The 19,774-nt window shown below is 35.2% G+C and overlaps 1 protein-coding gene and 2 pseudogenes across 1 annotated transcript in view; all 3 read right to left on the reverse strand.

Moving 5' to 3' along the window:
- Nucleotides 1–19,774, reverse strand: part of LOC127936618 (CMRF35-like molecule 1) — a 127,798-nt gene that overhangs the window by 12,487 nt on the left and 95,537 nt on the right. Inside the window, exons 5-6 of the mRNA XM_052534210.1 lie at nucleotides 14,523–14,786; nucleotides 14,388–14,415 (exon numbers count right to left, since the gene is read on the reverse strand). Coding sequence (XP_052390170.1) covers nucleotides 14,388–14,415; nucleotides 14,523–14,786 — 292 coding nt within the window. The remainder of the gene's footprint in view (nucleotides 1–14,387; nucleotides 14,416–14,522; nucleotides 14,787–19,774) is intronic.
- The window catches only part of LOC127937157 (CMRF35-like molecule 1), a 91,912-nt pseudogene that overhangs the window by 7,302 nt on the left and 64,836 nt on the right, over nucleotides 1–19,774 (reverse strand).
- LOC127937261 (polymeric immunoglobulin receptor-like) lies at nucleotides 467–13,383 on the reverse strand (annotated as a pseudogene).

The raw sequence follows: 19,774 nt of genomic DNA on the forward strand, positions 1-19,774 counted from the left end.
AAGGAATAATTCATGGAGTACTCAGAATACTATATATATTAACTAATTAGCAACAATCAGTGTAAAAATGTCCTCCTCATCCCCTTATCTGGGTCCTCAGGTGCTGGACATCAGTAATGTGCGTGCTCTTGGATTTAATGCAGTACAAGATCCATGTTGATCATTCCTGCTACTCTCAGTTATCCCTCAAGTGTTTGTAACTATAAAGTAAATGGCTTTTCAAAATAATTCATCTAGTAAATCCCTTTATATATATATATATATATATATAGGCATATTTGTGATTAAATATATACAATACTAACTTTCTGGTGTATTGTTGTTCCAGATGTCATTAATGTTTAAGCAAAAAATAATCCTGGTAATTAATATGTAGTTTTTCAAGTGTAGAAAAAACCCATAGTAGCCTACAGTATCTAGTAAAATTATGAATTTACCAAGAATTTTCAACACACAATATTCACCATATTAATTTTATTGAAGCATAGACTATGAAGTTGATAAAGTAGCTTCATGACAAACACAATTCAAGGAAAATAATAATGGATCAAAAATTCATTAATATCATAAATTAATCAGTTCACACAGATGAGTGATGAAATGTCCTTAAAAGTCACACAGTCCCATCCAGTCAACTGTGATACAGATCATGTGATACATATAAGACATGTGATACTGTTCCAGAAAATAATGATTCCCATCATCACATCTAAACTGGTTTCATCTCCCCATCGTGATCTTCTTCTCTCGTGTCTGGAAACTGTTTGTGGTTGATATCCAGCACTGATGTGGTGTAGCTTGTTCTCAGCCAGAGGATCTCTCAGTCCTAACATCCCAGACCTGGTCAAAGTGAAACAAACAATGCAGAAGAAGTTGTTTAATGGACAGAGAGCTCAGCTTATGTTCTGTGTGGTTTTAGCAGGGTGAGCAACTATGACAATTGTAGTATTATACACTTACCATTCTTCAAGCTGTTTTAAGACCTTTAGAGAAGGTTTTTCTCTGAAGACAATTTACCAAATCCTCTTCTTTCAGTCCTTTCAAGAGCATCACTTGGTCAAAACCCCTCATTTGGCTGATGAGATCATCTGTACAAATTAAAATACTGCAATAAAAATTTCATTCTGCAAGAATTAAGGCAAAGGACTTTCTCATGAGACACCCCTTAGCATGTGACAGAATTTTTTGCCTCTATAATTCATCTATTGTTGCAGTAAATGTAGGGGTGTGCCGGTTTCAGAATTGGTGATGACGGTTATGACGCGAGTCAAATGTGACGGTTCATAACATAACCGTCGGGGGGGGGATAGCGTGTTTCATTTTGTTTCATATTGTCTCGCCACCATGCTAGTGGATCTGCCGTAGAGTCAATTGGTTGATCTTGGAGATAGCGGGTTAACTCCGTGTCAGCGCGCGCTCTGATCGGTAAAGGGGCACAGATTTCAGACCTCCGTTTATTAAGGATATCTGTCACAAAACTCATCATCCGCGCCAAAGTTTTTTGAGCAAATTTCAAAGCCGCACCCGCCCGCCATCCTCTGATTGTTTTGCCGTCTATGCTTTGCTGATGCAAGCCGCAAAAAAAAAAAAAAGCCATTGTCTGTTCTAGAAAGGATGCAGCAAAGATATTTAATGCTAGAGTATGAGGCATAGGCCTACGCGGAGTTTCATTTACAATGAGATGTGCTCTAGTTCACAGTGCAGTGCAAGTGAACGCGGCGTGCTGGTGCTTCCATGTCACGGTTATCATTGTCTGCTATATTTGCTTTTTATTTATTAAAATACATGACATTGGTTGATGAAACATCTATTAAAATTAAGATAAAATTTGTTCAAAACGAAATTCGTTTTTAAGAAAGGTTTTCTACAAAGCAAAATTTAATGAAGTGGTAAATATCATGTCTGACGATTTACAAAACTTCATTAAGTGGTAAAAACCATGTCTCCCGATATATTGCGCATCTGATGATCCTATCTAAAAAATGAAAATAATTTTTGATAAAAAATGTTCGTAAAAAATATTTTAGTGACACGGTTTTGGCGGTTATAGAGTTCTAATGACGGTGTTCAACTATAACCATCGGTCTCACGGTTATATACTAACCGTCACACCCCTAAGTAAATGTGTCTTTTTTCCCTCTCTAATTTATCTTCAAAGTTCCTGACTTCTCTCACAAATGTGTTTTAGTGTAAGGCCTGGCTTCAAACCAATCAACTATCAATTCACAATTTATAATACAACATTTATGAAACAATGAAATAATGTAAACCACTTTTATAAAACTTGTATTCCTTTATTTAAGACAAACAGTTGTTTATTTTACTTAAAGTTGAAAAATATTCCAGTCACACTTTTTTTAAGAATAAAAACAAAGAAAGAATAAATTACGGCTGAGATGAACAGTCCTGTGAGATAAAATCATAAAGTGCTGTAACACATAACACACACATACCAGAGGACTTCTGTCTTTGTTTGGGCTCAAGATGGCCGTCTTCATTCCTCATGAGCAAATCATTTCCTTGGTCTTCCTTCACTGTAAAAAGTTTAACCATTATTTACTCAATTTTTTTGGTGAAACATTTTTACACTCAAAAAAATTGAGTAAATTTTAAAGCTGTGAAATCAATGAAATATACTGTTTAAATTGAGTAATTGTCAGTAAAAAAATTAAGTAAATCTGAGTAACTGAATTACTTTATATGAGAAATAAAATTAATTGGATATAATCAAAATTATAAAACACCACAACTGTAATTCTATGTAAAATAAACAAAAAATATTGAGTAGATATAATTGAAATATTGGATGAAATTTTACCAAAAAAAATGTGCTACGTTTACTACATGTAAAAGTGAATTTAACTTAATATTGGACTATAAATTATCAAAATGCTGCATTCACTTTTTTTTTTACACCATTTACCCTTTATAATTAATATAATAAAACCAAATAAAGAAAGAAACACATTTTTTATTGAAAATTTATTTGTCAATTAAACATAAGACAAAGTCTAAAATCAACCTTTGAAACATTGTATCCATTTTAATATTCCAGTAGATTGCAAAAATTAACAACTGTAAAGTAGCCATAAGGGAAATGATTAAACCTTATGAAACATTTCATCCATCTTAGTATTCAAGTAGATTACATGTAAAATATGATAGCCGTAAGAGAAATGACATCTTTGTTCCTGGTGCATACCAGCCATTTGCAGTCACACTCAACATTAAACCATAAAAAAATATAAAAGCAACACTTACATCAATATTAAAGGGATAGTTCACCCAAAAAGATGATGTTGTCATAATGTACTCGCCCCCCCCGGGTTGTCCCAAATCTGTACGAATTTCTTTCTTCTGTTGAACACAAAATATATTTTAATGAATGTTGGTTAACAGATAGTTGAAAGTTGCCATTGACTTCCATGATAGGAAAAAAAAAAAAAAAAAGTATACTATGCAAAGTCAATGGCAACCTTTAATTGCGTTAACCAACACTCTTTAATACTTGGCTGAATGTCACGTCACTTCACTTAAAATATCTTTTGTGTTCAACAGAAGAAAGAAACTCGTACAGGTTTGGGACAAATTGAGGGAGAGTAAATTATGACAACATCATCTTTTGGGGTGAACTATGTCTTCAACAGAATTAATCCGATAACAGAAACACTTCCATCAGGAATACCCATTCTGTGGGATGACCATGAACCACTACTATGCAAGAAGATAATTTTTTAACCTCTGAACATTAACAGAGTTTTGGTGGATCCAGCTCAAGAAACAGTTTTTGGAATAACTCAAGTGAGTACAGGGTCCTTCTCAAAATATTAGCATATTCATTAGCAAGTTCATTATTTTCCGTAATGTAATGATAAAAATGTAACTTTCATATATTCTAGATTCATTGCACACCAACTGAAATATTTCAGGTCTTTTATTGTTTTAATACTGATGATTTTGGCATACAGCTCATGAAAACCCCAAATTCCTATCTCAAAAAATTAGCATATCATGAAAAGGTTCTCTAAACGAGCTATTAACCTAATCATCTGAATCAACTAATTAACTCTAAACACCTGCAAAAGATTCCTGAGGCTCTTAAAAACTCCCAGCCTGGTTCATTACTCAAAACCGCAATCATGGGTAAGACTGCCGACCTGACTGCTGTCCAGAAGGCCATCATTGACACCCTCAAGCGAGAGGGTAAGACACAGAAAGAAGTTTCTGAACGAATAGGCTGTTCCCAGAGTGCTGTATCAAGGCACCTCAGTGGGAAGTCTGTGGGAAGGAAAAAGTGTGGCAAAAAACGCTTCACAACGAGAAGAGGTGACCGGACCCCGAGGAAGATTGTGGACTGAGTCTGGAGTAGAAACATCCAGAGCCACCGTGCACAGGCATGTGCAGGAAATGGGCTACAGAGAAGCAGCACTGGACTGTTGCTCAGTGGTCCAAAGTACTTTTTTCGGATGAAAGCTAATTTTGCATGTCATTTGGAAATCAAGGTGCCAGAGTCTGGAGGAAGACTGGGGAGAAGGAAATGCCAAAATGCCTGAAGTCCAGTGTCAAGTACCCACAGTCAGTGATGGTCTGGGGTGCCATGTCAGCTGCTGGTGTTGGTCCACTGTGTTTTATCAAGGGCAGGGTCAATGCAGCTAGTTATCAGGAGATTTTGGAGCACTTCATGTTTCCATCTGTTGAAAAGCTTTATGGAGATGAAGATTTCGCTTTTCAGCACGACCTGGCACCTGCTCACACTGGTAAATGGTTTACTGACCATGGTATTACTGTGCTCAATTGGCCTACCAACTCTCCTGACCTGAACCCCATAGAGAATCTGTGGGATATTGTGAAGAGAAAGTTAAGAGACGCAAGACAAAACACTCTGGATGAGCTTAAGGCCGCTATCGAAGCAGCGCCACAGGCTGATTGCCTCCATGCCACGCCGCATTGAAGCAGTCATTTCTGCAAAAGGATTCACGACCAAGCATTGAGTGCATAACTGAACAATTATTTGAAGGTTGACTTTTTTGTATTAAAAACACTTTTCTTTTATTGGTCAGATGAAATAAGCTAATTTTTTGAGATAGGAATTTATGGTTTTCATGAGCTGTATGCCAAAAGCATCAGTATTTAAACAATAAAAGACCTGAAATATTTCAGTTGGTGTGCAATGAATCTAAAATATATGAAAGTTAAATTTTTATCATTACATTATGGAAAATAATGAACTATCACAATATGCTAATTTTTGGAGAAGGACCTGTATTTGTGGGTCTTGGGAGATCTCAAATCCAATGTGACTCCTGAAAGATGGCAGCAGGCTCTGCTGAGATTCCCAAGATTACATCGCTGACTGCCCCATTATTGTTCCGAAGGATGTAGATTTTTATGACCTCCTCTGCCAACTCTGTTTGTACGAAGACGGGTAGATCAGCTGAACCCTACAGGCAAATTTTAAAGATAACTGGTTAGAGCTAACATTCATAACTGAATGTTACAAGAAAGTGACAAATACACAAAACAAATAGCACCTGAAGAAGCAAACATTCTGTTGGACCATATGATAGGTAAAATCTCAAACAAAGTTTACTAGGGGGAGGAGTTGCAAAAATTAACAGCATTCTTCTTAACAAGAGGACAGGTTAATTTTCTACATAGGGACATTTATTTTTAACAATAAACCTAAAAGAAAAATGAAAAGAGACCAACTGCGAGCTTCTATGCTGTAAATCAATGCTATAGGCTTTTATTGAGGTCTGCATTATTTCAACCAATTTCTTTATAAACATGTTTAATATTCAAGTAAAATGACTAATGGTTTTGAAAAAAAAAAGCTTGTTTAATTGCACTACTTGAAAAAAATATGCATTGCATTAACCCTCACACTCAAACCTTAACCCTCTAAATAATTCTGTGGCTTAGTAAATATTACAGTAATATTTAACTTTATTAACTTAATAAAATCTCTGAATATAGTTTACTTGATTATACAAAAGATGGCTTTCCTGTAGCTCAAACAGTAGAGCGTCGGCGCTAGCAAAAATTGATTAAATTGTAAATGTGTACCTTGAAATGCAATGTAAGTTACTTTGGATAAAAGTGTCTGCCAAATGCATAAATGTAAACATATTAACGGACTAAAAATACAACAGTTTATTTTATCTAAAATGTACAGTTATATTTTATTTTTTCCACTAAAACAATTTAGTATTAGACTAACAAATTGTTTATTTATAATACACATAATATATTTGTGAAATTTCTATTAATTCATTTAAGGATGGAAAATTAAACTGATCTGTTTCAGGGAACAAAAATATTACAAATAATATCAAATCAAAATGAATATATTTAAACACACTCTTAACAAATTTAGTAAGTTTACTCAATTAAAACAACGTACCCCTCCCCCAGCCTCCGCTGTCCTTCAATACCCACCAGGTCTGGATTTGTTACATTAAAAAGCTTACGGTTTTCAAACTTTTGACCGATATTGTATGTGATCTAGGTTTCAGTGCACTAGAATGATTTTACAATGGAGCAGGCCTTAAACTGTCCGACTCCCTATAGTGGGAGCTGATTAAAACGCACCAGTCTATGTTATGTCCACGCCATTTTAAATACTTTTGCATGGCGTATTTGTAGTGGTGATTTAAGAGCTCATACTTGAGTTCGTGTAGTAATTATGATGTTTTACAACAACGTGACAGCTTTTTACAAGAAAGAATGTTGTCATTTGAAAGTTCATAAATGATGTGTTCCCTTTTGACAAGCCACTGACCCCAAAGGGGAACCTGTACAAAATCGTTTTCCATTGGGCATGTATAGTTATAGTTGCTGGACCACGGTACACTTATCGTTAGACTTTCAAATGGCGGTTGAAATAAACGGTGATCCAAATAGTACGAACGTTAACCCACTCCAAAAAAAAAAAAAAAAAAAAAAAAACTAACATACATATGGCTGCCCCACTAACTAACTTCGAAAACTACACTGTTATGTACACGTACACACGGTCAATGTTTAATCAACTTTTGAAAACATTATTGCAAATATACATAGTTATAAAAGGACTACGTTACTTACAGGAAATTCGAGTAATGCTGTTCACGTCGTTGCTGAGAAAAGCAGTCCTTCAGTGACAGGTGCCTCTTGTTTGAGCCGCGAAACTTGTTAAACTTCTTAAGATAACGTAAAATACAAACACAATTGTTAGGAAATCCTTAATAATTAACTTCTGAATTAAACATTACAAACATAATTAGTATTAGCTGGCTCAATTACATAACGTACCACAATATGAGAGGAGTGCGGGTCTTGCCGTTGCTGAGGAAAGCCGTCCTTCAGGTGACTTCGATTAAGCTACGAAACTTGTTGAATATGACGTAAAATACAAAGACAATTGTTAGAAAATGCTTAATAATTATTAACTTTTTAATAAAGTGTTACAAACGTAAGTAGGATTAGCTGACTAAAGTTACTTACCAGGAGCTGTGAGGTGTATGGCTAGTCGACGTCGCTGCTGAGGAAAGCAGATTTTTTTTTTCCTGCGGAGCTGCACACGTGATCACTTTAGCCGCGAAATTTACTCAATTTATTTAAACTGTCATTTATTAAGCTGGAACTTTATTTAGGAAAATTGGTTGGAAATACTTAATAATTTTAGTTTCTAAAACAGATCAGTACAAGTAAATAATTATCAAATATTTATATTAGAATTCACCAGAAATATTGAAGGTATATTAAAAATAAAATTAGTTAGTTAAATACTTATTTATTTTCATTACATAAACTTAAATAATATATGTAAATTTTAGAGAAATTATTTGTTGGATTTTTAATTATTATTTTTAATCTGACCCACTCAAAATATCACTTAAATGATTTCAAAAGATTTTATTAAGTTAATATAGCTCTTTATTTTTGTGAAATTTACTAAGCCACTGAATTATTTTTTACAGTGTTCTCTTCTGAAAAACAAGATAATCTTACTCTGTGTGCAATTAATATTGCTCATTAAACATATAATTAAGTTAATTTAAAATAAGATTCAGACAAGAGCATTTGATGAGTAAATGTTGATTCAAAAATATTTTAAACAAATTTACCCGGGAAGAGCTGATCATGGCAAGATTCGCTGAGACTCAGTAATAGCTCTTTTAGTTTTTAGGAAGGTTTGTGAGGGTTGGCTCTTAAAAGAGCTGTTGAGCTTGAACAGCATTATCTGCAAACAATCCTGTAAGACAGAAAGAAAGAAAAATATTACTACATTACATGCATCTTATACATTACTGTGCGTATGTGTGTGTGTAATTATACAGCTATATTCATATATATATTAAAAAAAATTATTACAAGCTTACAGGACTGTTATCAGTAGTGCGCAAGTCTTAATAATGCCAAAGCGCAGTGCCCTTAATGAACACTAAACCCACATTATCTCCAATACCGCTCTGGAGCTCTATACCAGGCTTAGTGTATCCCATCATGCATCATTTTTTGGCATAAATTGTGAGACTTTTTGTCGAGATCTCACAAGGGGTCACGGAAACCTTTACAATGTATGTAAAATATTAATAATAATAATAAAAATAAAATAAAAAAATCTGTAAACACTTAAGTGTGTCCCATAAGGCAGTGGCTCCCAATCCTGGTCCTGGAGAAGCCCAACACAGCACATTTGAGATGTCTCCCTGATCAAACACACCTGATTCAACTCATCAGCTCATCAGTGAAGACTCCAAGACCTCAAAAGTGTGTTTGTCAGATAAGAGAGACGCCAAAACCGTGCAGTGCTGGGTTCTCCAGGATCAGGATTGGGAACCACTGTCATCAGGTGATGAAAAGTTCGACACACACTTGTGGTCACCATGCTCACTCGAACACTTTAGGAAATACGTCACATAAATAATCGATTGGTCAAGTGCAAAGATGGCAAGTGTGGGTATTTGGACAGTGCAAAAGTTTAAGAAACAACAAATGCTGTGCAATTTATAACAGCAGTTTGATAAAAATGTAAAACCAACACAGACTTACTGCTGCAAATGTCTGCCTCCGCAGCTTTCAGTCTTCTCCATTTCTGAAGGAAAACCTCTCCACAAACACCACAGGGATGACTGCTTCCTTTACATCTTTTCAGCTAAAAAAAAATACATAATAATAAAAATAAGAAAGGAGGAGGGGTAGAATAAAATAGAATTATAAACAGAATTTTAATAATGTTTTGTGAGCAAAATATTTAAAATATAAACTGATATGAATGAACTGCAGGAAGGGAAAAATGTGTCCTTTTATTTATTTACTTTTTTTGGATTTACATAAAAATGTATCAAAAGCATGGTACAGTAAATGTGTGATATCTGTAATATAAAAGCACATCAAAAACGACAATTACAGTTGTACAACCATAGTTAGTTTGATGATTATTGTATTGTTGTATTGATTATTAATATACCATAGTAGAACTACAGTTACTGAGGTAAAAACATGGTAAATGTCCCGTTCCTGGGTTTTAACTTCAAATTTAATTTGTTGCTATTGTACATGTCGTGGTTACCATGATTTTACTACAAATTTACATCTTTGACATGAAATGAATATATTGAAAGTCTATGGCACGTCACGTGACCGACAGGGTTTAATCACACTAGTTAGCAGGTGTGTTCATTTAGTTAAACGCAATGAAACTCAAAGACAGCCTCGGATGACTGATATAATACAGCGAGTAAACAATATGGCGCTAATCTGATTAATAAAGACAGAATACATTTTATAACAGGCATTAAAAGAGCGTAATTATATCTACTCACCGACCCTGTGGCACATGGAAACTGATGGCAAGTATCGCGATGTGTGCTGAATGAGACTTCTTGAACGTGATTTCATAGAGATGATGAACTATGAATAAGCGATAAGCGAGAATGGGTTGTAAGAAAACGGTTAAATTGCTTACTTGCACGCGCCTTGGAGCGTTGTTAAACTCACCTTTTTATGCCGTTTTCCCTGCAGTTGAGTGTTGCTTTGGTCAAACTCACCGCTGAGTGCTGTTTTACCTGCAGTTGAGTGTTGTTAAACTCACCACTGATGAACGCGCTAAGCTTTGGCACAGACATCACTTTGATATCAGATTGCGAGAATATTTAAACCTCAAAAACAAGTTGGAGGGCCAGATAAAAACGATCTCTGTCATATATAATTTTTTTGTAGCCTATTATTTATTTTTATTTATTCAGTGTCGTTGAGGGGTGCTGAACCAAGACGTCAAATTTAAACGCTACTGAGTTCTATAGAAGTCTATCGGACTAACCTGCACGTTGAAAAATAACGCCAAAGGTATACCCAGTGCGTCAAAAAAGTGACGCCAGATCACTTGACCATGCGTCAGACATTTGACGAGTAGAGAGTGAGACTGTGTTGGCAGAACAGTAGTACCAGCCAGAATCAGTGAGTCTCAGTCCAGTCATCAGCACAGTGAAGGATCTTCTCCCATCATCACTGATCTGGACTGATGAATTCTGGGATGTGTTAGTCCTCCCCACTGTGTAACAGCTCTGATCTTTATATCTGCACCACTGTTTGAGTTTATTCTTATATCCTAACGTGTAGAAACACTGAACACTGATATCACCACCTTCATGTCCAGATACACTGCTGCTCACATCAGATACACATCAGGAGCTGAACACACACACACACACACACACACACACACACACACACACACACACACACACACACACTCACACACACACACACACACCAGTCATTTGAGATAATATAATAGAGGAGGAATGAGAGAGTGTTTCAAATGAAAAGAATTTGAAATGATATGTGATTAAGAAATGCTAAATGTCTTACCAGATTGAATCTTGAGATAAGACTCATATATTATATTTATCGGTGGTTGTTCTCCAGTCTCCACAATGCAGTAATAATATCCAGTGTGTTTGTTCTGCAGGTTTCTCATAGTCACAGTAAAGAGACTCTGATCAGGATGATCAATTACTGACAGATTCTCCTCTGTTGTGTTTGTGTATGTATTATATCTATCAATTCCTGAGAACCATTATTTCTTCTGCTGTGTGTATTTCTCATCATAGTGACATGGGATGGTGACAGATCCTCCAGTCTGAACAGTTAATGTACCATTTGACTAACCAATGTACCATTCAACACCTAAACAAAACACAGTCCAATACATCCAACAATAAGTCACTTCTTAATTTGTTATATCCTCACAAAAAACCCTCCAAACCTCACAAAAAACACAGTAATACATGCACTATTCTCACCTAAAATGAGCCAAAATCCCATTGAAATGTAGAATGTATTCTTTGCAAATGCAGTCATTGTGTTTCTCTTCCTCTGTATCTTTAAGTTGTTATGTTCTTGAGTATCTTGACTTCCCTTTTATCTGCATATAACACTTTTCAACCGGATAGAAGCTGTCAATGGGGCGAGATCTTTTAAAAAGTATTTATATGTACCAATTCTGTTAGCCTATGAATACTTCAGGTGCATTCTTTAGTAGTATACAGAGTACAAGCAGGAACCTTTTGAAAGGATGGCCAACTGTCCTAGTGATAGCTTTTGTCCTTTTTTCTGAGAGTGTGGTATACAGCACCTTTAAGTTTGATTTAATAACACAGTTAAAGTGCATAATAATGGACAATCTCAGCAGAATCTATTCTAATAATCATGACAGAGAGAGAGAGAAAGAGCGTGAGAGAGAGAAAAACTCTCAACTTTTTATTAGGAATTAGAAAAAAAATGTGATTTTGGATGAAAAGAGTGACATTTGGAAAAACAAACAAACAAGGCCCGGTTCCCCAAAACGTTCTTATCGCTAAGTAGTTCTTAACCTATTCCTTAACCTCTCTCTTAACCTTATGGCACGATTCCCGACACGTTCGTACGCTTAGTATATCTTCTGTAAGTCACACTTTCGTAAGGTTGGTCTGGACCATTCGTAAGCTCTCTCTTAGCGTTGTTTGAGCTCAAGACGCTACTGTACAGCAGTCTTTAGAAACCAGCGCAGCGAAGTACAAGTCAAACTATAGTATGTTGACAATGTTGTGGCTCAACAATGATTTTATGCTATTTTTTAAGACTCATAATAAATTATGTTCACAATGGATACAGGCCTATTTATAAAGTTGACTTTATGTGGTATCAGAACTAATATGGTGGTAATTAGCCTAGGCTTTTTCGTAATGTAATTAAAGCGAATTGGAAATACATTTTTTGATAATTAAAATCTGGCAAACAATTTGGCTCTAAATGGCTAAGATCTATAAATGGGTAATCATGGTTGTATCCAGTAAGTGACCATAGCAGCGATCCAACGTGTCCTTGTATTGAATCAAAGACGGAGCCATGTAATTTTTTTTATTCGGCAAAACTTAAGCCATTCTGACATTTTGCCTGATGTGGCTATATTAAAAAAAAGAATTGCCTCCCAAGACAACTCATTATGGAGCTGCTGGACCTTCTCAGACCTGCGCTTATGCCAGGCTAACGCGGCAGAATTTTGTTTTAAGCCCTGAAGCCCAGCGCCAAGGTTTTTTTTTTATTTTTATTTTTTTTTTTGCTACAGAGAGATTCATCGAGGTCGTGGGAGAGGGCTACGGCCTAATCAAGACCTCGGTGTAAAGGCGCTTCCACACTGTCACCAACGCCCTTCTGAGCCATGCCAGGGATTACATCCTGGCACACTCATCCCTATCGCCAATTCATCAGTGATTGATCAGGCGTAGGCTACTCATCGAGAAAGGGATACGCGGCCATAAACGTGCAGGTTATAGTGGACCACAGGGGTGTGATCTCCGACCTGGTGGCAACTTCCAGCAAAACTTCAACTTCCTCTGACAAGAGGCATATTACTGACCATTTGATAATTAAATTTATAGTCTATATTCTACTGATAACTTAAAATATGTTAAAATAAATGTTACTATAATAATTTGAGGAATGTTTCATTTGCATAGAACGTGTTGTCTTTCTTAACGCTGTATTGCACCTTCGCGTGAAGTGGAAAATCGATTCATGAGCAATCGATGCCAACTAATTCAGCACCCTAACTTTGGACAGCGCTCTTGTTAGGTCGGACGTAAGAGGCAGCATGGTAAGAGCTTCCTAAGGGACACTTCGGGGAACACACTTAGGAACATAAAAAACTTTGGTAAGATGTATCTTTCGAGGTCTTCTTAACGCGCTAAGAGTGAGCGTTATCGGGAAACCGGGCCCAAATTAGTAATTTACCAAACACAGATACTGTAAGTCTAGTCTGGTGAATTAACAAATCAAATGCAGAATATAAAGCCTATTATCAACACTTTTATAATCATTTGATCCTTCAGGTCGATGTGGAGAAAATTCCTCTAGTTCTGTGACAAACAGAAATGCTCCATGTGCCATCTGAAAAATAAAACAGAAGTGCACACCATCAACAGACAAATATGAGAACCAGATGTGTTTCTATGTCACACATCACATACATTTTGGATGCTCGAAAAACGTGATAGCACAGTCAACAAAGCTTTGTTTTAATTTAGAGATATAGTTTCAAACAACTGCAGATTGAAATGCCTTAAATACTTGTTTTTCTCATCCGTGCTGTGTATTTCACTATTAACAGTCTTTGTGGCTGATGTTTGAGCTGGATGGGTTTCAGCTCTGCAATTAAAAATAACATGGTGACATGAAACAGTTTGGTTATACAGTTATTAGGAACGACTGAAAAATGTTCACACTGTTCACACTTACACATCTGTCACAGGTCTTGAAGCTGTCATAGCTGCCAGACAAAAACAGAAATGGAGAAACTAGTTTCTTAGTTAGAAACTAATTTTATTTTTAATGTAAGAAGCTGTTTGTTACTCTAGCACATTTACGAGCAAAAAAACTTTTGTGATCAAGTTTTGTATGTAAAAGTTCTGACTCAAAATTTTAACTCATAATGTACATTTATTATGTCATAATTTTGAATCTTACAGAAATATTTCAAATAATTCTGTTTAGCTGTTCCATACTGTTTATAATTTTATTCATACTTGTAGGATTCATGTTGGTTGTTGGGTGAGTTGTGTGCCTGCAAAACAATGTAAAAATAAATACATAATAATAATAGATAAAATACTACTAATATAATATAATATAATATAATACTGTTTGTTGCAGCCAGATTATTTGAATGGTGATCACATCAATTTTAAAAGGCCATAAAATGAAGTTTTTCATCAGTCTATCACTTTACAGATTCACAGCATATAAAATGAAAGTTTTGGCCTTTTTACCACCCTTGGCTGTTTAGGGATCACATTAAAATATTTTGGCTAGAACAAATATTTGATTGATTCTTTTAAATGGTGAAGAATTTTTACACGTACATGTCTGTTTTAGAGTGAGATGGTGTAGCTACAGGATCAGTTGTAAATGTTTTAAAGAAGAGAAAGATATGAGGTTAGTTTTAGTGCATTGAGAGAGACATAATTTTTAATGGCTGAATTGGTTTGGGATCTTACCTCTTTTGAATTCAGTGTTTGTGAGGTGAACAGGAGCCTGCAGATCTCCAGCAGAACAGTAGTACCAGCCAGAATCAGTGAGTCTCAGTCCAGTCATCAGCACAGTGAAGGATCTTCTCCCATCATCACTGATCTGGACTGATGAATTCTGGGATGTGTTAGTCCTCCCCACTGTGTAACAGCTCTGATCTTTATATCTGCACCACTGTTTGAGTTTATTCTTGTATCCAGAACTGTAGAAACACTGAACACTGATATCACCACCTTCATGTCCAGATACATTGCTGCTCACCACAGACACATCAGGGTCTGAAAACCATCAAAAGACAATAAGATTTTTTTTTGTAAATTTGCTTATTATTGTTTACGAAATGCAAATATGTAAGTCTTCTTGTTATAATAAAGTGTTAACTATTCAAAAACAGTTCTATTTTAAAATAATTCTCGAATCGAACAATATGATTAAAATTGTACATTCTTATGCGGATCATTGCAGTCTACTAAATGATTCTAGCGGCTAAAGTCTAAATAGCATGATACTATTTCCTTTTGCCAGTATGCAATCCTGACATCAAGCAGCATCTCCTACACTGCTACTGCAAAAGTCCTACTTTATTCTACAATCAGTGATCAGATTTATCCAAACCATAACAAACTGAGGCAGTGCATCACAGTTTTTCTCAGTCGCTTCAGTACATCTCTTCTTGAATCATCCTTAACATTTGCAAACCACTAAGGGCATTTCTCATACTATTCTTATAAACATCACCACACAATAGATTACCAAAAGTTGCTCAAAAGTTGCTCAAAACCTTCAGTTCATATCTCAAAAGTAAGAGATGGACTGGAGAAACCAATAGTCTCTCACAAACAATATTCATTGGTGTAGTGGTATAAACTCAAGTAGATGTATGTATGTTTTATTTATTTATTATTATTATTAGTTTGCATTTATTACTGTAAGTGTACTGGTGCTTACTTTAACATAAACTAAACTTGTACTGTATAATGTGCACCACTGTTTTTAATTAGTCACTGCTGTGTCATGTCAGTGACATTTTAGTTTTCTTTATTTATGTTTACAATAATAAATCACTATCGCACATAACCTGACAACACCCTTTTACATTACTTAGAATATTACTTATATCTACATTATTATATTTCAGTAAAATGGATAAATGTGATATTCTTACTTGATTGTACCGTCAGATACAAATAATAACCGTTGTCTATTTCGCCACCAATCTCCACAGCACACCAGTAATATCCAGAGTCTGAGGGGTTCAGATTCTCCCATTGCACTGTAAAAATACTCTGGGCTGGATAATCAGTAAGGGAATATTTTCCTGTATTATTTGTATATGCCAATATACTGCAAGAGATCCAGTGTGACCCCTGACACAAGTATTTTCGGTTTTCTTTATGTGTATCATCATAGAGACATGGAATAATGCCAGGTGCTCCAGATATCACTGCAATATTCATGCTCTGAATTCCAGCTCCATCTGTAGACAAGATTCAGTGTAGGAAAAAATGTAAGCATCCATAAACTGCACATTATGGAAAAGTTGGAATAGTAAACAATTACTAGCTGAAGGAATTCAAGTTAAACAATTTTAACAATAGAAGTTAAAAATATCATACAATAGTTTTAGAATTCTAATACGACAGTATAATTGTTTACCTGTGATGTGCAGTAAAATCCCAGAGAGAATCAGAGAGTAAATCATGTCTACAGCAGAGTGCATGTTCATGAGAGGAGCTGGTCACTTCTTGCAGTGTCTCTGCTTCTTCCTGTTTCAGAGGAAGAGCAGAAATATCGCCTTAAACCACATAAACATTAGCAAGTGAGAAAAGTAGCTATTTTGCAGTTAGACACTTCACACTTAATCGTTATAGCCCCTTTCTTACTGAACTGACAAACACTGACAAAATGTTACATTGTAGAAGCCAGCGTGAAAATTATCAACACACAAACTGTTGTGTGTAACTGGTTGCTTAACTTTCAGATTTTATCTTGTGTTCAATCATTTTTCCATTTGAGGTAAGGAGTTCATGGGGGTCGGTATAAAATAAGTTTAAACATGCAAGCACGACTAACTGATGATCATACAAAATCTAAACTGTCCATGTTTTTAAATCTGTTACATCTCAAAAGATTTTGAAACAATTCATAGCAGAGAAATATGGAAACACTAAATCATAGTCTGAGTTTAAAAATGGAGGGAAAGGAGGAGTCAAATTATTATTATTATTTTCACACACAACTGCAATACTTTTTATTGTGCTTGTTTGTAATAATGCAAATAGCAGAGAAAATAACATTGTACAAGTGAAGTAATTAAACAGACTCGATAATGCAAAATACAAAACTATGTAGTGCTAAAAGACAATGACAGTTCTCTCATGTTGATTTTGTTGCTTTTCATCAGAAGGTGTGTTCCTGAGTTCTTCTCAATGTTGAAGTCAGTGTGGATCCACAGTGCTGTATATTATGTTGTATATTGCGTCACCTGCTGGAGGCTTCACCGCTTCACTCCCAGGAACAAAATCAATAGTGCTGTAGTAGATTATGTCCTTGTTGGGATCCTGTGGAGGAAGGGATCGTAATTAAACATGATAAAGTATTTTACTCAAGGTGTCATATTTTTTAATCATTATTTTAGCTTGAACATACATCTTCTTTTTGTTTGAACCTGTCCTGGCCAGGATGTTTCTAAATTGCCTAAAATATCAGGGTTTGGTCTTTGTTTTCCTATTGTTTGCATACTTGCAGAAGGTAATGATTCATAAGTAGTTTGACCAATAGTGCACAGGCATTGTACATTATCAACCAATCGTGGGGCATGTGAGAAGCCAGGATCTATAGAGAGCCATCAAAGCAAAGCAAATAAGAAAAAAAGCCAAAACCTGGACTTTTTAAGCAATTTAGAAATCCTGAGCAGGATATGCCTGACAAAAAGAGGATTTATGGTCACCGTAAAATAGTAATATTAAGACCAGGTGTATACTTACATTTGGGTTTCCATCATTTATAGTGCTGTACATCACAGGATCTTCTGCTTTAGAGTTGATCTGCATTTCATACAAGCACACACAAAACAATTAAACAACAGTTACATCAAGAAACCAAAATCCTCTAAGAGAGTAGGCTACGTGTTCTGGAAATATCTGAGTGGAGCAAAGTATGCGAATAGTTATGCATGTCAGATATATATGAAATATGTTCATTAAATTCAATTAGCAAGGTTGTTGGTCATATCTTTGGATTTATATTTTTGATATGCTGCACAAATCAAATGGAAATTTCCTCCGTGTTGGATCAGTGTAAAAATGAACATCCAATTAGGAAAAATGCCTCTTAGTAGCTTGTTCTTTTAATAAATCATTCTTATGATCTCATCGGTTCCTATGAAGTGGATATAATAAACATATGACTCACTTACTGAATGACCTGTTCCTTGAATAAACCAGTGTAAAGATATAAAGCTATTTAGAAGGAAGGCTACACAAAACAACAAAAGCATTTTCTTTTCTCATATTTGACATATTTGAAATTAGCATGAAAAAGTTTAGGAACAAAAAAAGCTTTGTTACCAAGAAGAGGGAGATAAAGATTCTTGTATTCTAAAATTAACTGAGAGGGTACATTATCTCAAAATACAGTCAATAGTTTTATCGATTCTAATTTGCTAAATAAATATACAACATAAGAAACCCTCAAAGTATTAGATCAAATTAGTGCATAATCATGTTTTTCTGTCTTCGATTACAATCAGTGCTTAGGTGTTGTGTAAAGGAGAATGGGCATTTCAATATTATAATATAATAAATGTGCATTTCACTCCATGCTCCATGACCCTATATTATCATAATGAACATTTTCATAACTTGCTTCTTATAAAGGACTTACCACGTCAGTGGTTCTGCTGCTGGTTCTCCCTCTGATTTGGTGTTTATCTTGCTCTTCATTTTAAAAAAGGGGAACAATAATATCAGCCATTAACTAAATATAGATATATAGAATCTGTGCTGTCAAAATAAATGTCAGAATATCAGGGATTGAAATAGAAATGTAGTGCAGCTGAAACTGACTGTGTCTCCGTCTCCATCTCCAGATGAAAACACTGATCAGAATCAATGAGAGCAGAAGTACAGCTAAAGCTGGAAGCCACACAGTCTGGAGTTCATTGCTGTGGGAAATAATGAAACATTTGTAAATATTTATATTCAAAGAATATACAATTATTTATTCATTTAACTCTAGAGCTTTTCATATTGCTTTAAATCCTGATTTATTATGGTTATAGGCTAAACCCTGCTTTTACCCACAGGAGAAGTAAGTCTATGTTTCACCTTTAGAAGCGTGCAGCATGACAGAAAACAAGTGAGTTGGAGTTGAGATTTAATCGTACCTTTATCCATACAAGAAAAACTTGTTATTTGTTTATGTAGCCTAACCTACAGTGTAAAATGTCAGTTTATGAATATCACAGTTAATTGTTAATCGGAAGTAAATTATGAACAGTGTGAAATGTGAAACAACATAAGTTACATTGATTGAGTTCACTCAGCGTTTAGAATTACTCAGAAATAAATATTTCCAAGTGTGAAAAGCCGTCTGTCAAAGTAGTATTTCAGCTTAAAGGTTTTGGAATTAGATTAAGCCCTAATAATTTTAGTTTAAACAGTAAACATGTACTTTTGAGTTGCTACTGTGTCTTCTTTTCCATTTTTATTATTCTTGAGAATTCCGGTTTCAATTCTGTAAAGACAAAAAAAAAAAAAAAAAGAGGACAAAAGGATGATTTTCACCAGAGCAAAGAGGAAGTGACTGTTAGTCATGAAATATATAAAACAGAAACAAACAATTCCAAAAATATGATTATTAAAGGAAAGCCATTTACAGAGAACAGATTCATTACTTACACTGTGTCACTGACAGTGCCTGTGGACAAAAGTAAAAGATAACAAAGTAAGTTTAGTAGTGTTGTATTTTATATGTGGCAGCAAAACATTTATGAATTATTAAAAAAGTACCTGGTTCTGCCTCAGTTACAGTAAGTTGAACAGGATTCAGTGCCTCTCCAGCAGAACAGTAGTACCAGCCAGAATCAGTGAGTCTCAGTCCAGTCATCAGCACAGTGAAGGATCTTCTCCCATCATCACTGATCTGGACTGATGAACTCTGGGATGTGTTAGTCCTCCCCACTGTGTAACAGCTCTGATCTTTATATCTGCACCACTGT

This window comes from Carassius gibelio, chromosome A2 (assembly GCF_023724105.1).
Source record: "Carassius gibelio isolate Cgi1373 ecotype wild population from Czech Republic chromosome A2, carGib1.2-hapl.c, whole genome shotgun sequence".
NCBI classification, from domain to species: Eukaryota; Metazoa; Chordata; class Actinopteri; order Cypriniformes; family Cyprinidae; genus Carassius; species Carassius gibelio.